This window comes from Chinchilla lanigera, unplaced genomic scaffold, assembly GCF_000276665.1.
Source record: "Chinchilla lanigera isolate Chin_1 unplaced genomic scaffold, ChiLan1.0 scaffold00041, whole genome shotgun sequence".
In the NCBI taxonomy this organism is placed as follows: domain Eukaryota; kingdom Metazoa; phylum Chordata; class Mammalia; order Rodentia; family Chinchillidae; genus Chinchilla; species Chinchilla lanigera.
In genome coordinates, this window is record NW_004955442.1 from 10,670,793 (window position 1) to 10,697,604 (window position 26,812).

Below are 26,812 nucleotides of genomic sequence, written 5' to 3' on the forward strand. Positions count from 1 at the left end.
CTGGGCCAGGGATTTCCATCAAGGATTGTGCTTTTGATTTTTTTTCCAGCCTATGATAATGGTTCAATCCTATCCCACCCCTATGAAGTTTCCCCACCTTTCTCTAGCTTTCACATCCACACGTTCCTCTTACAGTGTGTGCTTTCTGTCAGATACTGCATCTTCTTCCCCACACTGTAAGAGCTAGTGTGAGGACTGTTCTGGACACTACCAGCCTTTGTGAATGACAGTGGTCCAAAGTTTAGGCATCAGTGTAAGAGCCCCAAAGAGGACAGAAATCAAAGTGTGAGCTGGAGCATAGGAGAGAAGAAGCATGCAGGGAAGATAATTCCTACCGCTGGATCCATCAGCCAGCAGACCCAGTTTCAGCCCAGGGACCAGACCCAGACCATAGGGGGGACCAGGAGGGCTGATCTGCACAGTACAAAAATGGGTTGATTCTTGAAGATGACAGCATTTCTTTTGAAATTTAGATTTACAGTGTGTCTTGAGAGGCCAGAAGATCTAGGTAGGCCGGGCCACATTTCCTTGTCCCAATACCTCCGCAGGTCAGGGGCTCTGCTGTGAGCATCTCCACAGCTCTCTGCCTGCTTCCTGAGAAAACCTGCGTGTCACACCATGGGCTGACCATGAAAACAAAACAAAGGTCTTAAAACAGAGTCACCTCCTGATCTTATTGTTAAAAATGTTTATATTTAATTGCATTTCTTTTATTTTCAATATTTATCTCAGCACACAGATTTATAGATCACTGAATGACTCACATTGCCCTGTTTTTAGGTAAAGTGGGAAAGAGAACCTCCCACGGTATCTGAAGCCTTTCACAATATTCTTTACTTTTACTTGGCCCGATTCACCCTTTGATGCACGATGTCCTCCTTCATTCTACAAAATACTTGTTTGTTCAAATCATACTACTAAGTAGCCTTTGCCAAACACTTCCATGAATTCAAGTTTCTTTTCAAATGTGCTTGCTATGCAGAAATGTTCCTCCTTTCCTTTTTTCTTTCCTCAAGCCCTACTTTGCTGGTCATATTTCCTTTTTTCTTTCCTCAAACCCTACCTTGCTCATCATACTGAGAGGCTGCATTTGGATATGGGTTCTGTTCCCCTTTCCAAGGACTGGTCCAAAGATCATATTTTCTCCAAAGCCTCAGGTAGGACTAACCCCACCATGCCTTCTGCCAGGGAGTCCTTTTAGATTTGTGTTTAACTCCCAGCTGGGTAGCAGTACATCTTGAACGTTTACATGTAATGGAACCTTCAAGAGGGCAGCCTGGCTCTAATGAAGAAGCATGGCATGCATTCATCTGTACCCAGTGGCTAAACAAATGAAATTCTGCCAAATGCTTCAGACATGATCAACTAGAAAAGACGTCAAGAGGCTGCAAGGGATCTCCCAATCATCGAGAGCTCCCTGTATCTCCAAGGTGATCTCAAATGACCCAGGGCATCATGACGGAGTAGAAAGGCCTGCACGTCAAAGGTAGGGAGGCTGCGTTTGGATATGGGTTCTGTTCCCCTTTCCAAGGACTGGGTTAAGACGTCCTGCTCAGCTGGAACCCTCGTCTCTACAGGAGGAAAGTGGAGCAACTGTCTCTTCTCACAGGTGTGTTGTGGCAGTGATGTGAGATGTTGTGCATGGGTGTCCTTTGGTACTTGGGAGGCATTCCAAAGGGGGCTGGTTTATTGTTATTTCCTTCCTTGGCGTATTTTTCATGTACCTCTGGAATTCGTTTTCTGGTCTCTGCTTCTCTGTCTGCTGTGTTTCCTCGGTGCCCCACCAACATCCCAAGCAATATCTCTGTTGCAGAGTTTGTTCTGCTCATCCCCACCTGCCTGCCTGTGTGAACAGTCCCATCTATTAGCATACGGCCCCTCTACTTCCTCCAGCAATCAGGATCCACTTAGCTAAGGTCCTAAAACAGCAGTGATTTGTTCCATTTTGGTCCACCTGGCTGGTATTTGTAGCCAAGGAAGCTTTTATTTTATCCCCCCCACCTCTTCCTCCAGCACTTAGTTTTTCTGCCTTTTTTTCAGAACCAGGCATAGACTTGATGCTTCATCTGGTCCTTGAGGATTACCTTGTATCTGTGGGAAGCAACAGAAGCTCAGAGAGGTTGGGCATGACTTGCCCAGGGTTAAACAACAAAGTGTGCCTTGTTAGTTACTAAGAAGCTGTTCTCTCTGCTTGCTTCCAGTGCCCACAAAATCACCAAGAATGAACACACTGAGGAAGCAGCTTGAACCAGGTTGATGAATGCCACTCACCACCAGGCATGTGCTCACACTCCACTTAATGTAGGAGAAAAGGCAGCCAGGAAGAGCTGCACCTAGCGTGGGCCTCAGAGCAGGGAGGAAGAAAGAAAGGAAGGGAATATAGATGTTTTAAAAAATGTAAAAAGGAATGGAAGGAAAACAGCAAAAACAAAATTCTGTACATGCGGAGTGGAAGGAGGCTTAAAGGGAAGGGAAGGGAATGCGGGAAAAAAGAATTAAGATATATTACGTACAGGTATAAATTCCCTATGATGAGTCTGATCATCATGTATTTCAAAAATGTACCAGTATAATTAATTTTTAAAAAGAAACAAGTGACATGGGATGTACCTGAGTACCACAGAGAGATAGCTGAATTCCCAGAAAAGGGGTGGCAGCCTCCAAGAAGGGTATCAACATGGCACCTGAATCACATCAACAGAACTTGATTACCAAGACAGACAGTTTCCATAGGAACAGCTGCCATAGTCTGCGGGAAGATTCACCAGACCACCAGGCAGCTCCCCTCTGCCTCCATTACAGTCAACCCTAGTGGGATCCTCAGTACACCTTTAGGAGCACCAACCCAGCCAGAAGAGTTATACCCCCGGAGGAGAAGCCACAACCTTACCCGTCCTCGTGCACTGCTTCAGTTAATATAGAGAAGCCAACTGGTACGTAACAAAGGCTTACCAGAATGTCAGGTGTGTAGCACAATCAGCTCTTCTTGTTGCATTACTCTTTTCACTGCCTGGACCTTTTCCACACCACACCTGGTCCCCTGGTTGAAAGCTCCATGACACAGTATTTAAGAGCGCACACTCTGTCCATACTAAAAGTCCGATTTTCACCAAGCACTAGCTGTGTGCTTTTGTGCAAGTTACTTAACCTTTCTGCGCTTCAGGTTTTAGAAACAAGAATATGATTACCAATCATAACTCTAGAGGTTTAAATGAGAACAGTATACCAAAGCAGCTAGGTGGAGACAGGCTCATAGCAGAGGTTTGGCAAATGTGTGCTGTATTTGTCATAGTGAGCAGAGCACAAGCAGCAGTGGGTTTGGAGCATCAAACCAGGGACAGCCAAACTCTTTTCAACCTCTAATTGGTTAAATAAAATAGTACTTCCAAATGCAACCCATAAAAACTGCTCCGAACAGAAAATCAGTACGCAGGAGCTCACAAAGGATATGTGTATGGCCTCTGTGCATAGAAACTATTGTCTTGAAATGAAAGGATTAGCAACTTGTTTATATGATCATTTATAGGGGTGATGATGGTATTTGGATCAGAGGTAACTCCAAGGATATGGGACACTGTGTCACCCCACCCAGTAGCACCGCTCCACCTCCCAAAATGTTTGTAAAGATGTACCACGAAAATTGCACTAGGTCTCGTAAGTGAGGAGGTTGCTGATTATCATTAGAAATCCGAACCCCCAGTGGTACAGGCAGCACCAGGCTTCTCTTGGTTCATTAAGCACTTCTTGACCTGATTCTCCTCTGAAAGCCAGACTGACTGGCTGAATGAGCAAATCTAAGAATATCAACCCTGCACATCATCTCTGCTGAGATCAACAATGCTTCAGGAACCAACCTCTGACCTGTCTGGGATGAATGGCAACTGGTTTGAGAATTAGTTGACCTTGCTTGAGGCAAACAGATACTCCCTGAGGACTCCCAGAATGGGGGATGAATAATCAGCTGCTCCCCAGAAGTTCCTTTGTTCCCTGTCTACATCTCCTGCTTTCTGTGCTGAAGGTGCCTGCAGGAGTCAGGCACAGGGAACGCTCCAAACAGCACAAGTCTCCAGCACTGGGACAGAGCCTTTCTGTCTATATATGATCAGCTACTGAATGGCCTGAACTGCCTGAGCTCTGTGGGCATTGTTTTCCATGCAGCTACTGAATGGCCTGAACTGCCTGAGCTCTGTGGGCATTGTTTTCCACTTAGACACCGAGACAGGTGACTGGCACCTCCCCAAACATACTCCCCGGGACAGATGCCTCATTATGTGCTGCACTATGAAAGGATCCTATGGTCAAGTAAGTCGACGAGATTTAGCTTGCACTTTGTCGCTCTTGGAGACTCATGATGACTGCTAGCATATAAAAGCACCTGAGAAGTCCTGCAAAGAAGAAAACTGCTTGGCTTTGTTTGATGCCAACGTTTCAAACTGATTTAATGACAGAGATGCCATCCATGCATCCATCCATCCATCTTTACATCCACAACCTATCTAGCTACTCATCTATCCATCCTCCATTCATCTATCCATCCATCCATCCATCCATTCATCCATCCACATAACAATTTGTCCACCATCTATCCATGCATCTATCCATCCATCATTCACACACCTACACACACACACACACACACACACACACACATCCACTCATCTATCTATCCACCTCCCCTTCCACCCAAAAGTACTGCTACCTACTGCAAGTTAGGTAGGTTCCGTTATGAATTAATTTTATGTCAGGTTTCACCCGAGACTATTTACTTTTTCTTTTTATTTCTTCTTCATCATCATTACCACACTCATTGCATTTATTAAGTGTTTACTATGCACCAGAGGTGGCACTGTCCTTACCACATCTGTCATTGAAGTATATCCCCGCCATTCCTAGGAAGTAGATATTGTTAAATTTATTGCATTTCCAAGAAGCAAACCTAGGCAGCAAAGGCCAAGAGAGTGGGTATAGCTTTTCAGTCAGCCATCCAAGGCCACTTGAACCCTGCTGCATAGCAGCCTCCCCTTCCCAGCTGCCAAGAAAAGCCCTTTTCTGGCATGCAACACCCGCATGTGCCAGTGGTGTCCCCACTGACATGTGCACCCAACTCAAGCGGAGTGGCCTCTTATGCTCCTTGTCCCTCAGCTCCTCACTGGATCATAATTACTCTGATGACCTTTAGGGACCAAAGACTGCAAACTAAGGCAGTAGAGTAAGTGGAAAATTTCAAGACCTGGAGAACAGTGAGCTACTCCACCCCTGCTGTGCCTTCAGGAAATGGGGAGAGTACTGCCAAACAGGAGAAAGTCTAAGGTTCCCTGGAAACCCACGGGAACATCAGGAAGCATGTCATGGGAGAAGAAAGAGGAGGAACGTCAGGAGCAGCTAAGGAATCACCCTTTGGCTTTTTCTTTGTAATGCTAAAACATTATGTCTACCTTCAGACTGGACTCTCCCCAACTTTTCCCATATTAATACTGTTTCAGACGGAAGTAATAGTTCTTGCTTTTTTTTTTCCTTTTTGAGACAGAGTCTCGCTATGCAGTTCTGGCTGGCCTTGAGCTCACTTTGTAGCCCAGGATAGCCTTGAACTCACAACGATCCTCCTGCCTCAGCCTCCTGAGTGCTGGGATTACAGGCATGTGCCACTATGCCCTGCTGGTTTTTGCTTCTTAATTTTGAAGCTCTTTAATAATTTTGCCCTCATCCTACAAAACTGCACTTTACTCATAAAATTTTACCTATCATTGCAGGGAGCTAGTGGCTTCTCAAAGACACATTTATAGATTTAGGAGGGGCCACTGAATGGCTATCAGATTCTGACATATGCAACAAATATGTGCTGTGCTTTTTATAAAGGACAGGCATGAATACAGTCAAAATCCTTTAAGTCAGGCTCACGTGGGAAGGTCGGATGACTATTCTCAGGTGAAAACAGGCTGGTGTGATTTCCTGCCTTGTCACTATGAAAATGCACATCTGCCACTCAGATGATGCTCTCCATGACTTGGTAGAGGTCAGGTTTTTGAGGTAAAAAGAAGGTCAGACAAGTTGGGGTGATACCAACATTCTACTTTATAAATCAAGTCAGTCTCCAAGAAATCCCAAACCTTTAGCCCCTTTGTCCAATAGTAAACAACCTTTAGCCCCTTTGTCCAATAGTAAACAACCATCCTAGAACAGGATATGAGCTCTCCCTGCTGGAGATTTCCCCTCCAGCCTCAGACATCTCCAGACATTGAGCAGGTACCAGGCATCATAGGGAACCCACCCAGCAGTGCTCAAACAGAATGGAGGTAAACAATAGACCTTTGTAAATAAGACAGAGCTGCAAGGAACCCAGGACCACACTGTGCCAACCTCCGTAGCTGAGCCTCTCCTCGGAGCATTTGCCAAAGAGCTGACCTCTGCAAGATGGTTTCTCAACAACGTCATGCCCAGGCAGCTGGTGGCAACAGAGGGCCTCTGACAGGTGGGATTTCCAGCTTCCCAGATTAGCAGCGTCCTTCTGGGACACTCTGGGGACATCAAAAACGGAACCACCCTGTGTGACCTCATTTCCTTTACAGTTCTTATATTACAATCTATTTTTAACTATTTTAAAACAAATCATAAATACTATTTATTATTTGCCAAAACTCTTCCAACTTCTTTGGGTATTAGCTCATTTAATCTTCATAGCATCCTGGGAACTTAAGTCCTGTCATTGACTCCATACAACTGCTCAGGAAAATGAAGCTCAGAGAGCGTATATAACTTGCCCAAGATCACATAACCTGTGACTGTTGACACTGTATTCAGAGTCAGACTCATAATGCCCTGCTACTCAGTCTCTTGTGGAAGGACTCTTTAAGAAAAAAAAAATATATATATATATATATATACACATAAATATAAATATATATATATACATAAATATAAATGTATATATATATATTTCTTCCTTCTGGTTTTTAATCTACTAATAAAAGCAAACAATTCTTATCATAATACCAACACAACACATTGTTCAACTGAGGGATTTAAGCCATATCAAGTGTGAGGTCAAGTTTTGGCTCCAACAATGCCTGTGTTGCTCTGGGCAAGTTATTAAACTCTCTGAATCTCAATTAATTCTCTTGTAAATTACAGGCAATAATACTCTCCTCAAAGGGTTATTGTGGGGAACACTGTAAATAATATAACAATGCACTTAAAATTCCCAGGCTTGACTCCATTCTTAAATGTTTGATCCCTATTCTCGGTGTTTACATCTCAGTGCAGCCATCTATTCGCCTATCAGGGGGAATGCTAGCTAGCCATTTACATGATTGCTCTCCATTGGCTGGCGCCAATATCCCACTTCCATGAATCAATACATCTCCATTTTTGCTCAAGAGAGTTTGAGTTTGAGTTCCATCCCTGGCAACCAATGGATTCTGTACTAATACAAAAGTAGTTGTAAAAAATAGCACACACATGTGCACTCACAAACACACACACACACACACACACACACACACACATGAAAGTCATGTTTTTCCTTTTTTATTTCATTAGCATATGCTTTAGTGGCACTTGCTATGCGCCGAGCACAGTTTGCAGCACCTCCCAAGCACTAATGCATTTCATCTTTTAATTCATGGCACTGGTATTTGTAGCTGCCTCAGTCTACAGATGATGTTGGAGCTTGAGAATTAACCTTACTCGTGGGCACTGGAGTGACAGGTCTAGTAGCCAAAGCCACCCCTGTGTGGTTCCAAATCCTGTTTCTTTTCCTCCACATGTCGTGCAGTACTAAGGATGCTGATGTATTTGCTAACTAAGGAATCCTGGAAATCTCCTACGGAGCTGGCACCAGTACTCAGGTGCCCACACTGCAAAGCTTGCCTCTTTGCTGAAAACTCTTCTGAGTCCCCAGAAAATCTTTGTGGGCGGTGCACAAGGATTCCAAAATATCCTTCCAGAGAAGCCCCACTGCTGCTGTGCCCTGCCAAACAGACTGTACAATCTCAGACCCTATTCATACTCAGACATGCAAACACTGACCTGAGATCAACTCACCACAGCCCACATCTTCTTTTTAAATAATACTTGGCAGAGAAGATTGTTTGTCCCACCTACACTGTTTTCAAATGTATCAAGCTGATTAGGTACTCGTTTCCCTGCATATCCAGCTAGCACAGGTCTGAACTCAACCTGTCAGCATTCCATAAAGTATTTCCTGGGTTCCTTTCCTTCTCCCCCAACAATACTGCACAGCGCTCAAGGTGGAAATTCACAGATTCTAGGGTGGCCATTTGTTTTAGGATTACCACACAGACCTCACTTCCTTGGAGACTCTACGGCTGGACTCACAGATGAATGTTCCTTTTAGGACTAAAATAGAACAAAAGGACAAAGGGAGCTGAAGGATTTAAAATTAGGATAAAAGAGGGAAAAAATAACCTTGGCGCTGGAATGGCCTGCCTTAACTACCTAAAACTTACCAACACTGCTCAACTTTTAGTGCGCCTGATCTCCATATGTCTCCATACTCCCACTGGGACCCAGCATTTGCCGACACTATTTATCATTCTAGCTAGTGGTGTGTTCATCTGCCTACCTCACTAAGCAGCCCTCGGTTTTATTTTTATAATTACTGGGAGTCTTTTTCATGTTGCTCTCTGCCAGAATGCCGGCTCACCACACACCTGTTCTACACAGAACACATGGAGAGATGGGGTGGGTCTGGCGGCGGAGTGAAGGGGAAGGTGGCCTTTCCTGCCTGCTTTGAAAAACAAAATCAAGAAGAAAGAAGCTGACCAGAAACCACGAGGTGACTTTCTTTTTTAAAAATACTGTACCTTGCACCAGCACTTTATTTAACACTGCCCGTGTTTGTTCTAGAATTTGTTTATACCAGCAAATGCTGCTCTAATTTTTTTTTACAACCGTGAACTCATCTCATCCTCATAATGACTGGCAATAAGTATAATCATTCCCATTTTAAAGATGAGAAAATTTGGCAGCAAAGAAATACTGAGGTAATTTGCACAAAGGCACACAGAAGGTAAGTAGTATCCTTGAACCAAATCTGAATGCAGGGATTCATGTATAAAATGGTTTTACCGTGATATATTTGAATCGATATTACTGTCATCTCCAAGAGTCATTATTGCCACACCACCATCACCACCACTGCCACTAACGTTTCCATCTCAGTTCCTACCTGCCTTTCCCTCATTATCACCGTGATCACCACCACGACCTTTCCACTGCACCACCTGCACCAAGAGTAAAGACATCAGTAGAGCTCTTTCCATTGGCCAGGTACCATGTTGGGAGCTCTACAAACTAACTCATACCATATTCCTTCCAAGGTGATGCTGCTAATACTATACTTCTCTCTATTTCACAGATGTGAAAACCAAGCTTTTGAAAAGTGAATGAACACATCAACACAACCGGTCAGAGGGTTGTAAGATTCATAAGGCATTAACAATTTAAAGCAGTTCTGTCTGATACCAATATGGAAGCACTGAACTTCTACGCTTCATTGGCCACAGGGAGGGGGTACAGGTGCTGTCCAAGATTGCTAAAATGTAAGCAATCCCTGTAATCCCCCTATGCCCAAGGATACAGCCTTGGGGTTAGTGACCCTGGCACTGACTGATGCACACACCACCTACTGCACTTCTGAGCTGCAGCCTTGTGACAGGCAGGGAGCTTTGCCCTGAGAGCTGCTGCAAAGAGCTTACTGCTGTCCCTGATGAAGTCCCATGCAAGCCAGGTCCAGGCTTCCAAACATCACTCCTGAAACCTGCCAATGTCTGCCTCTCAGTGTGGCATTTCTTCTCCTCCGCTGGGCATCCCGTTTGGGTATGACAATACCGTTTGAGTTTTCCCAAACTCTCACTGCTGCCCAGAATCTTCCAGCACATTCATGTGGCCTCCAACCTGTGTCCCTGCCTCCCACTTTCAGTCTTGGCCCTCCCTGATCTCTTCTCCAAGAGCTCTTTAAAAAGGCTAGGTGTGCTCATATTTGCCTTTCTCTTAAAACCCCGTAGTGTTGTTTCCCTTTATTATTGCTGTTGGAATGAAATCTCACCCAATATCAGAGCTTCCAAACCCCTCTGATCCTAGCCACGCTCTGCCTCTCTCCCCGTCACTGTGGCCTGCAGAATATGTCCCTGTCATATGCACTACACCTTAGGAGAAATAGCCTCCCCTGCTTTGCCTTCTGCCGACTTCACCGCAGCTGAAGGTCACTTCTGCAGTGAGAATTTCCTTTGCCCCTGAATCCACCTCCTACTCCTTCCCATGGACTTGTGTTCTCCTTTTGCTTCAGAACGTTCATCTTGCCTTGCAGGGTGTGATGATCACTTCCCTCACTACTGCCTGTCTCCCCCTGGAACTTTTAAACCCCGTTGTGTGTGTGTGGGTGGATGGGGTTCTGGTCTATATGAGCTTCACAACTAACCCAATTTTTGAGATGGCAGAGGCTAAGTAAATGTGTGGAATGAATGACTGAATGAGTGAGTGAATTAATTATTAACCATTGACTGAAGCAAAAAGGGGAAGTTTGAAGTGATTGCATCACTATGGGTATCAAGTGCTTTGTGATAGGTGGCTGGATGAGACTTTCATAAGTAGATCATGCGATGTTAGGAACATTACACAAATGGATAAAAACATAGCATTTCTCTCCTCCAGTAAATGCTCGAAAGCTAGAAGCAGATAGTTGTCTTATGTAATAGAGTGATTACTGGCTTGAATTAAAAGACATCATTATTTTAGAAAGTTGCTCTTTTTCTGATACACAAAAATGAAGGATCTGTCTCTCATACTAACACATCATTTAATTGGCATGCTACGTGGTTCAGAAGGAAATGTAATTTTATTTTACTTTATTTTGGAAAATGATATTTTTCACTAAACCAAGAACAGCTATCAGAATAAAGGGATGTTTATTTGGGTGAATCACCAGCTTTACAGAAATCCCAAGTGCTAATTGCATAATGGATCTTTACAAAATGCCATAATATGGGTTCGGCTGGTTTCTCTGTTTGGGGTTTGAAAAATAGATTGTTTAATATCCCCATCAAAGCTATATGTAAACCAAGTAAACAATAGAGCAGATGTTGACTGCTGTCTTGTGCCTCGTAGACATAATTAAAGACAATGAGACACTCTCGGATTCATATAATAAAGGACAAATGCAAACACAAAAATCAGTACAATATAAATGTAAACAGCAGTGGCCAGCCACCTGCTTTCTTTATCCAAAATGCTGTATCATATTTCGCACCACGAAAAATCTTTGTAGCATTCTTTATTTACTTATGTAAATACAAACATTCTGTTTTCCTTTCAAGTCAACACTGTAAAAGGCAATCTTTCCCACTGTATGTTTGCTTCAGTGTCATTACTGGTACCCTGGACAGTTAAAAAACCCACTTTAAATTTTTTTTTCATAGGAATAAGTGTTAAGAAGAACAACTTAGCCAAAACATTGATATTCATAAATGAAATTTAAGGCCTAGTTTACTTTTCTTCATTTGTCTTTGCATTTGTTCCATCACTTAGAAATTCTGCTAAATTGATGTGTTTGTTTCCTAAGTGTCTTACATATTTTTTTTAAGTAAGAGCATTTCCCAAAATCAAGATTTAATCTCATTCAAAAATCATCTTTTGGCTAGAAGTATCATTCTAATTTTCTAAATATTCTTGTTTTTCCCTTCAAACTCCTACTCAGTCTTCTGTTCGTTTTCAGTTTTCAGTTCTATAGGAAGAAAAAAATACAACCACACACAAAATGAAATGTATGCTATAATTAAGAGAATGCAAGCACAATCCAAAATAAAAACAACAAAAAAAACAAGCACAAACCCAGAGTTTTCTCTGCAGATATCTTGAAAGAGGGTACGAGGACTCCAAAAAACTACATGCTTCTTTTTTCTTTTTTTGGTAATAATAAAGAAAAGACAAAAGTACCAAAACCTGAGGTGAAAAATCAGAGCTTTCTATGGCTTATTAAAGAGAAAAAATTTTCTAGGTCCAGAATGCTCAATCCAGAAAATAAACCACCTTGCACATTTTCAAAGCAGAGTTTACTTTTGTGAACAGCCGATGTAAGTCGTAGTTTCTACATCTCAAAAAACCCCATTGTTTAAAAAGAGCAGGAAGCTGGTGGTGACTTGTGAAGGAGGAGAGTGATTCAGCTCACAGTGAACTCACCTCTTTCCTTGTCTGTTCTTTCTGATGAGCAGGAGGAAAAGGAGGATCCTACTGGGGTCTGCATGGCTTTATGCTAATAAAACAGTGTCTGTCCATTTTCACAGACAATGCCATAAAGCATAAACACCAATTGAGAAACAAATAGGGCTGGGATGCCATCGGGAAACCAACCAATCAGCCCTGAAGCACCACAGAAAGCCGGCTTCCCTTTTGCACTCATCCTTTATGGAAAGGCAGTGAGAAGAGGCCTAAGAGAATCTGATCACACACACACACACACAGACACACACACACACAGACACACACACACACACACACACACACATGCATGCATACACACATATACTCACATCCCAAGCACACAACCTGCCAGCTCAGAAAAATAGAGGAGCTCTAAATTCTCCTGATTTATGAAGCAATGGGCTCCACATGGAGCTCCTTGGCCTGGCAAGCCAGGCTCTGCTCCCTGAAATGCCCTGGAGAACAGGCCCAGGCCCTGGGAGGGAACCAAAGCTACGGTATGGAGCACAAATCACTGATATGGTGCCAGGCACTGACTGCATTTCCTGGGTTGTGGAGGAGCTCAGTGGGGATTTAGGGACTGAAATGGGCTGTGGAGAAATGTGCTCTATTATTCTGTGTTGGCATGACCCACCGACCCGAAGCTTTTCTTTCTTCCTCTTACCCTGAAGTCCAAGTCCTGGTGGTGTGCCCTAATTCATTCACCATTATCATGACCTAAAAATAAAATCAGAAATAGCTTCAAAGTGGGATGAGCTCCTAAGCTCTTTCCCTTCCTAACAAGTTTTTCCTATAAAACAGGCAGGAAAGACCACACCATTAAGTGGACTGTCTTCACGAAGGAACAGCCTCACAGAGGCTTCTTGCATCAAAGCCCTCCCAAAAGCCTGCACAGCCAGGAGAGGGCAGGCCCAGAGGACAGTGGTTACTGATGCGGACTCAGGAAGGACCCTGTCTCCTCTTACACATCATCTTTCCCACCTAAGCTGAGAATGCTGCGTCAAAAAACTGAAGCCATTCATGCCAAGTCCCTGGAGACCTATGGTGCAAGATTAAACATGGTAATCCACGTAAAAATGCTTAATAGTGTGTTTGTCACGTAGCGCTCCATAAAAACTATTGATTATTGCATTATTTTAATTATTTTATTATCACCATCATGTTGAGGACAGCAGGATTCCCTGGTGTCTCAATAATCTTATGGTATCTCCTACTATTTCCAGGAAGAGCTGCATTTTTTGAATGGGACCAAAAAGGAACCTAAAAAGGAAAAAAAAAAAAAGAAAGAAAGAAAGAAAAAAAAAAAAAAAGAAAGGAAAAACTGTGTTTAAGAATCCTGAGTCACATGTTCTGGATGGAGACCCCCAGTGGAAGCACTGGCTGTTGCATCAGGAGGAAAGGAATGTCTCCACTCAACCCCTTTCTATTTTAACTGCTTGCTGCAAACCCTTAGAGGGGAGGAGAAAAAAAGAAGAAAGAAAAAAAATTGCATCATGTTACACAGATTATTTGGATGAAAGAGCCTGTCAGCAAGTTTAAGTACAGACAATGGATAGATCCAAAGCAAAATCCTTTCCAGGAGGAACGTTTACGCTTCCAGAAATTCCAGGAGCGACCCAGATGAGGTGTGCTGTGGAACTAGGAGTCTCACACCTCATTCTTTTGCTTCAAAATAAAGAGGACAAATGAGAAGGCGGCAGGGAACGTGCTCCCTCTCCTAGGACAGATCGCAGGATGTGAGAATGCAGCTGTCGGCATCAGCAGTCCATTCTGAAAGCGGGAGCATTTGGCCAGGCACCAGCACCAGCACAAGCACCCAGGTCCCCCGGGCCCAGGAGGACTTCACTGGATTCTTCTGGGTGACAGTCCACAACTTAGCAGGCACTTGCCATGTGAACACTTACAGGAATCAACGTCAACATGTGCCCAAGTTCCCAGCATCACAGAATAATGACATTCTGAATAGAAATAAATGAAGCCCCTACAGTGCGATTCTGTCAGCTTTTGAAAGTAAATAACTTTGCTACTGACAAGAGCAAGACGATTTTTATTTTCCCTCCTCCTGCCACAGAGCATTAATTGAGCTGTGCAGACATATTGCCATCCAACACCACCAGCAGGAATGACAGCACAGAGGCGGAAGGGGAGGGCAGGACTGAGCAGGCAGGAGGATCGAGGACCTGAGAGCACTTGGAAGGCCATGGCTGCATGTATCATGTTGACTTGAGAGACACAGAAAATGAAGGTTTGCATCCAGCTTCCACAAGCGGACCTTGCTTTACCTTCACTCTTTGGTTTCCTTTACAAACATCCATGGGCTGCTCACTACCTCAGCCCTGAGCTGTAGTCTACTGGATCTCATCAGGAATATTATGAAATAGTTACTCTTGTTTTTTTACAGAAGCAATCAAGGTCCCAAATCAAGTAAAATGACTTTCTCAAGTCAGCCAGCTCAGCTCAGGATCAAGCCTGACAGAGTCAGTATCAAGCGTTTGACTCATGACTTCTGTTTTATAAACAAGTCCAGAAACACCTACCCTTTTTATTTTGGGAGCTCTGGAGATTGAACCCAGGGCCTTCACACTGAGCTACATACCCAGGGCTTTTTGTCACTCAGTCCCTAAGTGGCCCAGGCAGGGCTTGAACCTGCAGTCCTCCTCCCTCGGCCTCCTAGAGTACTGGGATTACAGACATGCGCCACCTCTCTTGGCTGTCCCCTGCTCTTTTAAAGTCATGTATTAGGGGAGCTGAGACCGAGCAGTTCTAAGAAGACCCAGTTTCTCATCTGAACTTTGAAAGACAACTCGAGATAGACATATAGATACACAATGTGGAGGCCTCACTGTCCTTTCTGTTCCAGATTCAACTCTTTTCCACTGTTATTCTGAATGAGGACATCGCTCAGGTTTCACCCTTCCACGGCAGCTAACCTCAAACCAACAGACTCCAGCAGAGCAATGACAATCAGATGTGAAATGACGACTGGGACATTAGATGTTGGTCTTTGATCATGGGAATCTAATTCTTGAGGTGACTCCTGGGCAAACACCAAACACCAAAATGATAAGAGCTCATTAAAATGAAAACCTTTTGTGCATTTACTTATCAGTTTTGAGAAATCTGGGTCCCTCATACCTATAGCTGCCAGTACTTTCTTCCACTGCCGCAAAGGTGGGGAAATAAAAATCATTACATTCCCAGGAACACACCAGCCTTGTGCATGCTTCTCACAGGATCCGTTTCCTACATCTCATCCTGTGTGTGGAAACACAATATACGAATGGAATCAAAGCAGGGCAGGGGCACTCCGGAGCCAGAGCTGGGATGAGTCGAGGACACAGCTCGAAGGCTCTGCCCAGCAGGAGGCATTAAATAGAGGGTGTTTTCCTTCCTTCACTGTGTGCTTTGGGTGCTGCCCTGGCAGAGGGGAGGAGAATGACATAAAGAACTTAACAACTGGGTCAGGGGGAGGAAGGAGCAATTCCAAGCCAGACATGGCAGAGGACTCCTAGGAAACCCAATGGACCAAGTGGATGTTTTCCAAAGTGTGGCTCTACACTGACATTCCATGCTACTGAACAGAGCTGAACAAGGCTAGGAGCCATCTGTGAAGTCAGGGGCCTCAGCTTTGCTTACCTGGAGAGTCTAGCAGGGAGGCTAGATCCTCACAGGAGATCCACACACATTGAATGAATGAAGAGACATGAATGAATACATGTTTATTTCCAGGTATATTTGAAAAATGATAAGGCTGCTGAGATTTGGATTTGGGTTTTTTTTGGGGGGGGATGGGAGAGGCTGCTTGTATGTTAAATAAAAAGTACCTTCAAATTATTAAGGAGAGAGCAACTATGGTAGTGAGAAGGAAGGCAAAATAAGGAAGGAGATGCTTAAATCCCTGAAGGTAGAGGAATGCTAGGCCATATTCAATATTTCCCTTTGGAAAGCACAAGAGTTTTCACACCAAGCTGCATCCCAGCCTTCTATTGTGCTTTTATTTTGAGATAGGGTCTCAAAAGGTGCTAAGTTACCCAGGCTGGGTTCAAAGGTGCAGCCCTCCTGCCTCAGCCTCCCAGAATGCTGGGATCTTAGCTTAGGCCTGTGACACTACACCCAGCTCAATTTGCACTTTGTAAAACACCTTTGTTAGGCTGTGACAAAGATGCCCTCAGGACCTATGGTTCCCTGTGACGAACAGAACGGTGTTCTTCAGTTTTGATCAAAATCTTCTCTCTGCCTTCTAGCCTCAAGCCTGACTCCAAACATCCCATGGCCTCTCAGCAACTTTGGAATGGTTTTCTCTTATTTGTTCAGGGGAAATTCATTTCGGCCCTTTCATTGTGCCTCTTCCCTCATTTCAAAATGGCCTTAGAACACAAGAGAAAGCCCACTCTATTCAGAGACTAAGAAGCCCAGTGCAAGACCCAGTTCCACTGCTTACTGAGCCCCAGACACCCTCTCCTGTGGACAAGACTCACCCCTGCCTCTCCACTCTTACACTGCCTCCCTCAGCTCTGCACCTGCACACTCAGGACAGGAGACCACCTCCTCCTCCTTGCCGAGCCCTTCTGACATCACCCTGCTCCCTGCACTTATAGCACAGAGTGTCCCATAGCCCACAAATACCTACTTAGCCCATGTCCTTTGCAGCTTCCATTCTCCCTTTACTGGGACATCAGCTCTGTAGCAGCAGGGACCTTTCCTAACATCCTTTCTGATCTAGTCACAATGCCTGGCAACAAATCACAGAACCAATAAATGAGCAAATGAATAATTGTATGTAGGCTAAAAATGAGTGCAAGCACTAGCTCACCTTGCTTAAGGTTGTAGACTGTCCAAATGTATTCACGCTTTGCTTTTTAATTGAACAACTATTATGTCCCTCTGTCTATCTATCTATCTATCTATCTATCTGTATGGATTCATCCTTAGCACTTTGGGTAGAGTAAGAAGGGAACGGACATAATTCTACCATCTTGTTACTTGCAGCCTAGCAGGATGGCAAAGCAAAGCAAGTGCTTCACAAATCTAAAACATGTGAGCAAGAGAAGAGTTAGAGCTGGGACTCCATGCAATGGATAGCAGTCTTCTTTTGCTCTTTCCCAGTCAGGGCTAATGAATTGGGGCTGCCATGTATTAGGAAAATCAGAAACAGTAGCAGAATCTCCATTTCCCACATCCTTCCAGAAGCCAACATGTTCCAACTAGAGAAACACTGTCCTAACTGTACGCCATACTAAGGTTGCTGAATTTGGGGATACTTTGTAAAGTCTTCTCCCTAATGGTTTCTCCCCACAATGGCAGCAGCATGCAGGACCACTGCTTATTTCACCAGTGGGTCTGCACACATCATTGTGGAAAGACCAGGGCCCTTCTAAGCTATCGTGCCTAAAAGTTGACCTTGTCTGACACAGCCCCTCTCAACAGGGCTACCTGAGGTAAGCCACGTCATGCAGAGAGCCATGGGCCAACACCCAGCCTGTGAAGTTCTCTCTGGCAGCACCGGAAATAGGAAACTTTATTGACGAATGGAACTTTCTTTGCCTTTCTTAATTGAATTAAACAGCACACTGGGACACTTCTCCCTGTCCATTAAAAAGGTCTCTGCAGATGGAACAATGACACCCCCGCCTATCAGCCCTGCCTCTTTCTGGAGTTGGTACCTCCTGCTCCTCACCAACACCCCACCCCCAGGCACAGAGGCACCAACCTGATTTTGTGTTACAATGCTGCAATTTCTTTCCCTGCCAGAAGATGACGATTTGCCTGACAAACGACACTGTTTTTACCCAGCCAATATGAATAAACAAGCATTATGCTTCATCTCGGGGCAGAGAGACTGGTTAAATGAATCAGAAAACTCTAAAAAAGATTGTCTACCCTCAGTCTATCAACTACTGGACGATTACTCAAGGGCCAGCTGTAAGAAAAACAGATGGCGCATGAGCGCTAACGACACGGGCTTTCTCCACTCGGGGAAATGTAGAGTGGCCGATTGTATGTTCTGACATGGACAGCCACAGAATAGCAGGCAATGAGCTGGGTGGCGCAAGCTCGAGTCTGCGGACGCACAGATGCTTATGGTTCTCGCCGACAAACACTGAATTATGTAGCTGTAACACAAAGACGACTCAAGTCACCCCATGGTCAACAGGAGGAAGAGATGTCTGGGATCCCTACCCCTCCACAGGTTCCTGCAGTGGGGGCACATTACAGGCCCTGCCCATCTGTAACGTGGCCCCTGTGCCACTGGTAACAGCCCAGCCATCCTTCCCTCCCCTTCTCATTAGAAAAGATCAGGAAAACAAGAAAGTTTGGCTAATTTACTGGCTTATGACATGAATTCTGTCTAGAACGACACACAGGGACACATTTTCCATGATGCAGACACACGGGCCTGGAAATGTGCTCACACCAGCCACTTAAATTCCTTTAAACAATTCAGACATGAAGATAATCGATCCTAATTCTTTTCTACGTTATTGACACAATTGACTACCCCGATCCACGGCACTATCTAATAAATCAACACGGGATTAAACCAAGAAGAAAGAATGTGATAAAACGCCATTTGTCCTGGTATAAATCATCAGACTGAGTAACACGAGGTAAGTAACTGCAAAGAAGATTGAACTTCCCCACATAGCCGTGATTGTTATGGCTCACCTAATGTTTCCCAAATTCATAACCGTGGCTGGTGCACAGAGCCGGTCCCCACAAAATCCCGATGTGCCTGTGAGAGCTTGCCTTTCTGGCGACTCTGTAGTGAGAACCACTTTCTAATTAAAGACAGAAAGGGTTGATATGCAGGTTTCGGCTCAATTGCTTTCGATCTGAAGATGTCCATGGTGAGCAATGACTTCATTTACCAGGAATTACCCTTTGTACAAACCACTTCACTATTTAAAACAAACCACATGGATCATCATTAAGTGGGAAAAATTACCAATCTTTGGATATTGACAGTGGCATGGCCCGGTTTAGAGGGCCCTTGTTCCCCAGCCCCTTAATGTGGATTTTAAGTGTTTGACTTTTTGTTAAATTTAGGCTGATGAAAAGGTTTGCAGTGGAAAGGACTTAAAGGATGAGCAGTCTTCTTTAAAAGGAAATGGAAGACACTGACAGTGGTCTGGGAGCAGGGAAAGTGAAGTTAAAGTGCTGCTGATCTTTTTTAGGGTCTGGGAGCAGGGAAAGTGAAGTTAAAGTGCTGCTGATCTTTTTTAGGGAATTAGGACTCACTATGCTACACAGCTCTGAGGGTGACGTGACATGCCGGTTGCACAGAAAATAAACCTCCATCTTTGGCCTCCCAGTGGCCTCACGATACCTGACTAGGGGATGGATGCCCTGTGCTTTGCCCCCATGACTTAGGGTGGAAAAACATCTCTAGATTTTTGTAGTGTGTGTGGATCTGTCTTCTGTCTGAGTTCTGTTATTCTCTATGGAGAAAACAAAAAAATATTTCCTTTTAACATCACTGGTAATAAAACTCCAGATTTGGAACTAGTATTCAGAAATTTCCTTCAAAGCAAGAATATTTAAATGAGTCCCCATTCTGGAACTCTGGGAAGATTCTGTTCTGGAAGTATGTGAATTAGAAGTTCAGTTAGGGGAAGAAGATTCACCATCAAAGAAGACACCACATAAAGCCACTGCAGTAAATCAGGCCGAGAAGTTAAAGCACAGACTCCCTGGACAGCAAGATTAAAGCCAACAGCACCAGCAATCACCTGCTCCTTCCACTGGAAAGTGGTCTACAACCACAGATACATGCCATGTACAGGAGACGTGTGTGTGTGTGTGTGTGTGTGTGTGTGTGTGCGTATGTACCGATGTGATGACGTTGCTGGATCCAATATCCTGATGCCAAAGGGATTATTCAACATCATGCCATCTTGCCATTTCGAACCTTAGCAAATCTTGGAAGTTAAAAGAAAGAAAAAAAAAATGAGAAGGAAAGAAATTGTAACTGCAGGAAAACATCTATTTAAAGGAAAGTTATTGGGAAATATAAACAAATGAAATGGAATAAGTCAAACAATGTAAATGCCAAAGTTGCCTCTTCATTGGCTGGAGTATATGTTATTTGAGGCAAAAAGATTACGTTGTTTTCACTTGGTCATGTGGAGTAGAATTGAATGGTGAGACATCCCAATTGATTTTGTTTTTATGATTTGTCTTAAGGACAAATCTGAGAGAATTTATGAAGAGAGCTTGGATGTCAATACTGAGGTAAAGAAAGCATACAATAAAGTAATTTTCCTTAGACATTAGATAAGAAATAAGCCCTATATGAAACTTTTTTACAGGAAAATATATTTCAGTAAAGATGGAGTGGCTCTGGATTAGAACCTGTACATGTTTTAAACAGCGAGATAAAAGATTCAAAATAAGACTTTTGTGTTTTAATTATCTTCAGATGTGACGACTGGCGATTTGAATGATAAAGGCTTTTGAAATATGTTTATTTCTAAATAGTATAAAACAAAATGTTTCCAGTGAAACTGTTACTTATAAATGTTGCCTGATTCAGTCATTTGATCAAGGTATTTTGACAGTATAGATTAGTTCTCTGCTTATTAAAATTAGATTAGAATATAATAATAGCTATAGATTGATAGCAGATTAAAGGTAGAGTGGTGATGTGTATAGACATGCACAGTCTGTAGTTTGTGGAGATTAAACTGAACTGTTTCACAGTCTTAATCAGTCAATTGACCAGATTGTTAAATAAAAGCAATAATAGGAGAGATTTCAACACCAATTATCATGACAGTAATAGCCAGCAGAGACGACCTTAACGTATATCTCTCTGATAGTGAACCTTCTGGAATTATGGCTAGAAAGCTTGACTCTAAATAAAACTGGCAAAAATAAATGTCTGCCTGTCCTACACTTCAGACATTTAGTGAAACTCTGAGAAAATGCACACCACACCACACACAAACCAGTTTGACATTATGTCACAGCATCACATGATGGTCACTTTCACTGAAAGCATGACAAGTCCTTTCAAAAAGGAGGTGTAGTCCAAAGCACATGTGAAAACCCACCTTCCATCTATCTTCACATGGAACTGCAATGTTGATTCAGTCACTTCTAAATATTTGTTATGGCTGCCAACGTTTTGTTTGAGCCACCCCTCTCCACTGCAGGGTGTTTTCCCACAGGGGAGAGACTGCCCAGAAGATGCTGATAACCCCTGTATTCATTCTGTATACTTCTCCTTTTCATGGCAAGAATGACCTCTCACTCAAAGTCAACACCTTCTTCCCTAAGTTGTGCCTAAATGAGCAAACCAGTCCACCAATCTAGAAGGCTGACACACAGCTGAATTTTTTTTAAAAAGAACACACAAAGAAACTGTGAGAACATTCTATACCTATAGCATTCTGTTTGCTAGGTAATACCTTTCCCATTGATTAATAAACGCCATGAAAGAGTGAATGTAAGAAGCAAAAGATCGACTCATATTAATCATTTGATTCATTCCAACTGAGGCTTAGCATCTGTAGAAATGCTCATTAGGATTTTCTTCTGGTGGGTAACTGATGTAAAACACATACACACATATTTAATATACATTCGCAGCAAAGGCATAGAAATGGTAGAAGCAGATGAATCATATAATATGCTACCAATACACTCTTGAGAAGTGTTTCCTGGCATGATTTACTAAATGAGAAATGGAATAAAACTATATGTTAAAGGAATAAACCAATTTCTTCCCAAGATAATTTTTTAAAGGGCTGTTCTCAAAAAAAAAAAAAAAAAAAAAAAAAAAAACTTGCAAAAGAAAAAACCCCCAAAAAATATTTTCTGGAAGAAACCAACTTGATAACAAATCACCCAAATGTTCAAAACAGAATCTTGACATTTTATGAATACACACACTGCTACAACACAGATTGAAACTGCACATCTTGGGGGGGAGAAGAAGCCTCTCTCAACTCTTGCAAAGGAAGTCCATTAATACAAATACATACATGTTTACAAATGGCGCCCTTAAAGTAAGCGCACAGAAAAGCAGACAAAATGATTACAATCACTGTAAACTTCATAGACCAAGAAGAGCATCCTGGGGAGGAAAAATGATTCCCATCTGCATCACAAAACCCTTCTTCCTGCCAATTCACATTCACAGCCCCTGCCCAATGACAGAGCTGGCCTGTCACCCCAAGGGGTAGTGTTGAGCTGTTTCCCAAGCCAAGTACCAACTCTGGCAGCAGCCCTTCTAGCAAAGAAGGAAAGACAGTGTGCCCCAGGGAAACACCCAGAGAAAGACAGCCCAAGTATATCTAAAGATTCTGAAATGTACACTGAACAGAAAAACAGAATCCCTTAGCAAGACCACTAAGGAGGAGTGAAGAGAGATAAAAGAAACAAAACATCTTTGCACATGCCAACAAAGCCAGCATCCTACACGGCTCACCTGCATCACACCACTGACCAGGAGTTCGAAGGCAGATTCTGGGACTGACACACTCCAGAAATCCAGTGATGTGATCCCAGCCCTAGGGAAGACACACCACCGCAGACAAACTTAAGAAAACAAAAATACTTCCCACACACTCTTTGTTTCACTCCCTATTAAATCAGCTGAATTAAAAAACTACAGACACCTAGAAAGCCTCCGGAAAGATCCAAACTCCGCATCAAAGGGGTCTTGAACTCTGCTTGCCACTGGACTCTCTGCCAGGAGAAAGATGCTAGTTTAAATCATTAAAAAAAAAAAAAGAAAGAAAGAAAGAAAAGAAAGGAAGAAAAATAGCAGGTTTACATTTCAAACTCCCAGTACCCGGGCTCGGAATCCAGTGTTCAAAGTATTCAGACAGGTGAAAAAAAAATGTTCAGCGCGGGGCTTCGGGGCTCCACCAAAAAGAGCACCCCCACCCCTATCTAAACGCACCAGCCCCTCCCCAGACCCCAGAAAGGCAGAAAGTGCCGATGCGATGCGGTACCGAGTCTGGCCGGGCAGGGAAGCAGCCGCCGAGAGGAGATGCGCGCCTTACCTGCTGTAAGTACATAAAAGTCAAGGCACACGATAGCTGGGGACACATGCCCACGTTGGGGAGCGCCACGCAGGTGGCCCCCGTCAGAGGATGCTGCATGGTGTCTCTCTGGCGCCCGCCGAGCACGAGTGGGGAAACTCGCATGCAATCACGTTGCTATTTTTTTTCCCTTCCTGGTCGCTACAGTTTTTTTTTTTTTTTTTTTTTTAATTTGGTGACTATCTAAGTCAAAGCCCGGCGGCTCTCTCTTCTCTCGCTTGCTCTGGCTTCTCCTCTGCCTCCCTCCCCCCACCGCACCCCGGAGTCCCTCCTCCCTGGCTAGCCTGTCCCTGCCTCCGCTCCGCTAGATCCCAGCAGCCTTCATCAGCCTCCAACTAAGAGTCTTGGAGAAACAGGAAACTAGTTGGTTTCCTTCGAAGCTGCACCTCTTTGCTGCCTTGTTGGGCCTGCGTTTCGATTTCCTTTAAAGTGGAAGGTGCCCCCACTGCACCCCACGCCCCCGGGGAAGGTGACAAGAACGAGCAAAGGCAACTTCTATGAAAGGTAGAGGGGCAAAGATGCCCTCCTGTAGACACCGAATAGAAGGGTGTGAGGCTAGGGCGAGAGAGGGAGGGAGGAGGGAGGGGGAGGAGAGAAGAGGGAGGGAGGGGGGAGAGAGAGAGAGAGAGAGAGAGAGAGAGAGAGAGAGAGAGAGAGAGAGAGAGAGAGAGAGAGGTGACTCACAGTGAGGCTTACTCCGTTTGTGCTGATGTTGCCCAGCTTCCCATTTGTCAAATGGGTCCAGGGGAAGGTTTCTGGGTTTTTCTTTCTTTCTGTCTGTCTCTGTTTTTTCCTCACTTCCTTTTTTTTTTTTTTTTTTCCTTTAACGATTCACCAAAATTTAAATTGTGTCTGCTAAAAATCTCCGCGGGGAAGGCGAGCGCGGAGCCCCGCCAGCATCCAGGCGAGCTGGACCATTAACGCGACTGTCCCGCTGGGGCCCGGAGCGGAAGGGAGAATTCGGAGGCGGATTGTTTGCCCGACTGGTCGGCAAATAAACATAGGAAGGGGATTCCCCTTTGTAAGAAGCTGGAGCGCTCAGATGCCGGTCGCTGAGGAACGGGGGTGAGGGCGGTGGGGAGGAGGTCTGCGCACCCGGGCCGGCGGGGCTGCTGAGGTAGGAAGCGCCCTGGGCGTGGGGGCGCAGTTTATCCTCTGGCCTCGCCTTGGCTGGACAGACAGCCGAGCCCCATCACTCAATAGGAAAATCCACCCGGGCTGGCTGGAAATCCAGCCTGTTGGACTCACATGCCAGCTCCGCGGGTGACTGCGAGGGGGCTTCTCCCAGCCTACAATTCCCTCTCTCCTCAAATTATAAATGCGCAGGGTGGGAAAGCCGCTGTCTCAGAAGACATTTACTCCGTAGGCTGCAGTAAGCAAATTACAATGGTTTATTTATTTTATTTATTTATTTATTTTTTTAATCCTTTCCCGGCCAGTCCTCCTTGGCCAAATTAACATTCTACTCTTGCAGGCGGACTCCCTCCTCCCCTTTATTTTATGAAGTAATAATTATTCATTAGTAGATTTCGTTAGTCTTTATCAATAAAACACGATGTGATCTACAAATCAAAAGAAAATATTAGGACTCTAACTCATCCTTGGTCCCCATAGTGGGGGAAGAAAAGAAAGAACAATTTTTGCCAACAGTCAGATCATGATCAGGAATAGTAGCCATATTTTTTAAAATCTGGACTTTGACTAGTGATTGCATTTTCTTTCTGTCTGTTTTGTTTTGTTTTTGCAAAACAAGGGGTCAGCTGTCTGAACAGTATCTTTTAGGTTGTTGCGTTGCAAGAATTCTTGTTGAGAATTTGTGCTGCCATGCGGGACAGAGCCCTCCAGCAGAGTTAGGGATGTCTCAGGAAAGAGTAGACTGGGTAGGAGGACCCTAGGACTGGCCACAGCAGCCATCCCCGTTGAGCCCTCCCTGGGGTCCACCGGACCCTCTGGAAGAAGAATGACTCCTTTGGAACTGAGCTATTGGCTTGCAAAACACAATTCACTTTGCAGGCTAATCAAAATGCTTCCTGAAGAAAGGGAAATTAATTATTCTATAGGTCTAGTTTGTGTTGTTCTGTTTTAAAATGCCATCAATAAAGTCCTCCTATGCCAAACCCTGGGTCCTAATCTTTCTATTTTTCAGCTTGCAAAACCAGTTTCCCTAATCACCTTGGGGCTCATGCATCTCATCAGTTTAAAGGGGTCTTGGGGCAGGGGATTTAGCTCAGCGGCACAGCGCCTGCCTGGCAAGCACAAGGTCATGAGTTCGATTCCCAGTACCAGAAAAAAAAAACCAAAAAAAATACTTAATGGGGACCTAGTAACACATTTAACCCTTTAACCCTAAGCAGAAGTGGATCTGGTGGACTGGGATTCTATAAAGAAGTATTTTGTGCTGCTTTTCTTTCATTTTATATTTTATTTTTTGAGGAGTGGCAGAGGTTCGTTTGAAAAATCCTTGCCTATCTCATCTCTCAGAAATCATATTCATCAGACAAGCTCTGGTTTGCAAGTAGATTCCCTCTTCTGAGCTTTTACTCTTTATATATTTATTTATTTGATGCAATTCATAAAGCCAGAGCGAAAACCACTCCAACAAGCACATATGGACCGAGACTAAAGACTCTGCCTTTCCAATCCTGATTCTGCCTTCCCAGCTCTTTCTTTTGCCTCAAGCAATTTGCTGGACTGACAGGGATTCACCAGCTTTCTTCATTTGTTTTTTCTCAGTTACATTGGGAAAGCCTGTGAATGCCCCTAGAAGAGGACAGAATTTTCCCTTCAGCTCATTTTCATAAGAAACACGATAAATAATACATGGTATTTAATAAGACCTTATCTCAGTGGCTTAATGAAAAACAAATACATTATGCAAGGTACCAATAACTGCTCTCAGCTGACCTGAATCCACACAGCCTTTGCAGCCTGGTTTCCTTCCCAGGTTGAGACCTCTCAGGGCTTGCGTTCCTACAGACCCATTTTGCAATAATGACTCAGACTTTCCTTTACATTTAGGTCCCAGAGTCGGGCAAGCTGGAAATTTGTAAAATTCAACTGTGCAGTCCAGACCTTCTAAATCCATGTCAGAATTACTGAGAGCTGGATTCTATTCTCTGAGCAAGCAACTACAAATGTCCCTTCACAAGTGCACACAGACACGGCCGCACAGGTCGTGAGTACCCTTCTGCACAAACTCATACAGGGGAGCACAGAAGGAATTTTACAGCGGATAACAGGAACAGCGCACTGTGGTAGCTCTCTGTGGACACCTGCTACTGCTCTCTCCATGCCAAAAGCTTGCCAGCCTTCTAGGTAGCATCTGGGATTCCTGAATTTGAATTCCATGTCAACATAGTACACAGAAGCCCCATCATTGCTACATGCTTCAGATTGATTAATGGGAGAAGCGAGCAAAGAAGAATGCCTGGGCCACGGTATCACTTACTATATATGCTACAGAGCATTTACGGGCTGCCCTGCAGCCTTTCAGCTGCAAGAACCTCTAACTGAATGGTTACACAGCCCCTGTAGGAAGCCGAGTA

At 44.0% G+C, this 26,812-nt stretch overlaps 1 protein-coding gene across 11 annotated transcripts in view; it reads right to left on the reverse strand.

The window, feature by feature from the left end:
* Positions 1 to 23,810, reverse strand: part of Rbfox1 (RNA binding protein, fox-1 homolog (C. elegans) 1) — a 349,342-nt gene extending 325,532 nt beyond the window's left edge. For 5 of the 11 annotated variants that reach the window (XR_001235411.1, XM_005391225.2, XM_005391226.2 and 2 more), the window contains exon 1: positions 23,229 to 23,809. Coding sequence is in view for 10 of the 11 variants with exons in the window: in XM_005391225.2 (XP_005391282.1) it covers positions 23,229 to 23,372 (144 nt within the window). In the remaining variant the exon portion in view is untranslated. Of the gene's footprint in view, positions 1 to 23,228 lie in introns of all 11 variants that reach the window. The other 6 variants (XM_005391230.2, XM_005391238.2, XM_005391227.2 and 3 more) reach the window with 4 other exon arrangements.
* Between the last annotated feature and the right edge of the window lie 3,002 nt (positions 23,811 to 26,812).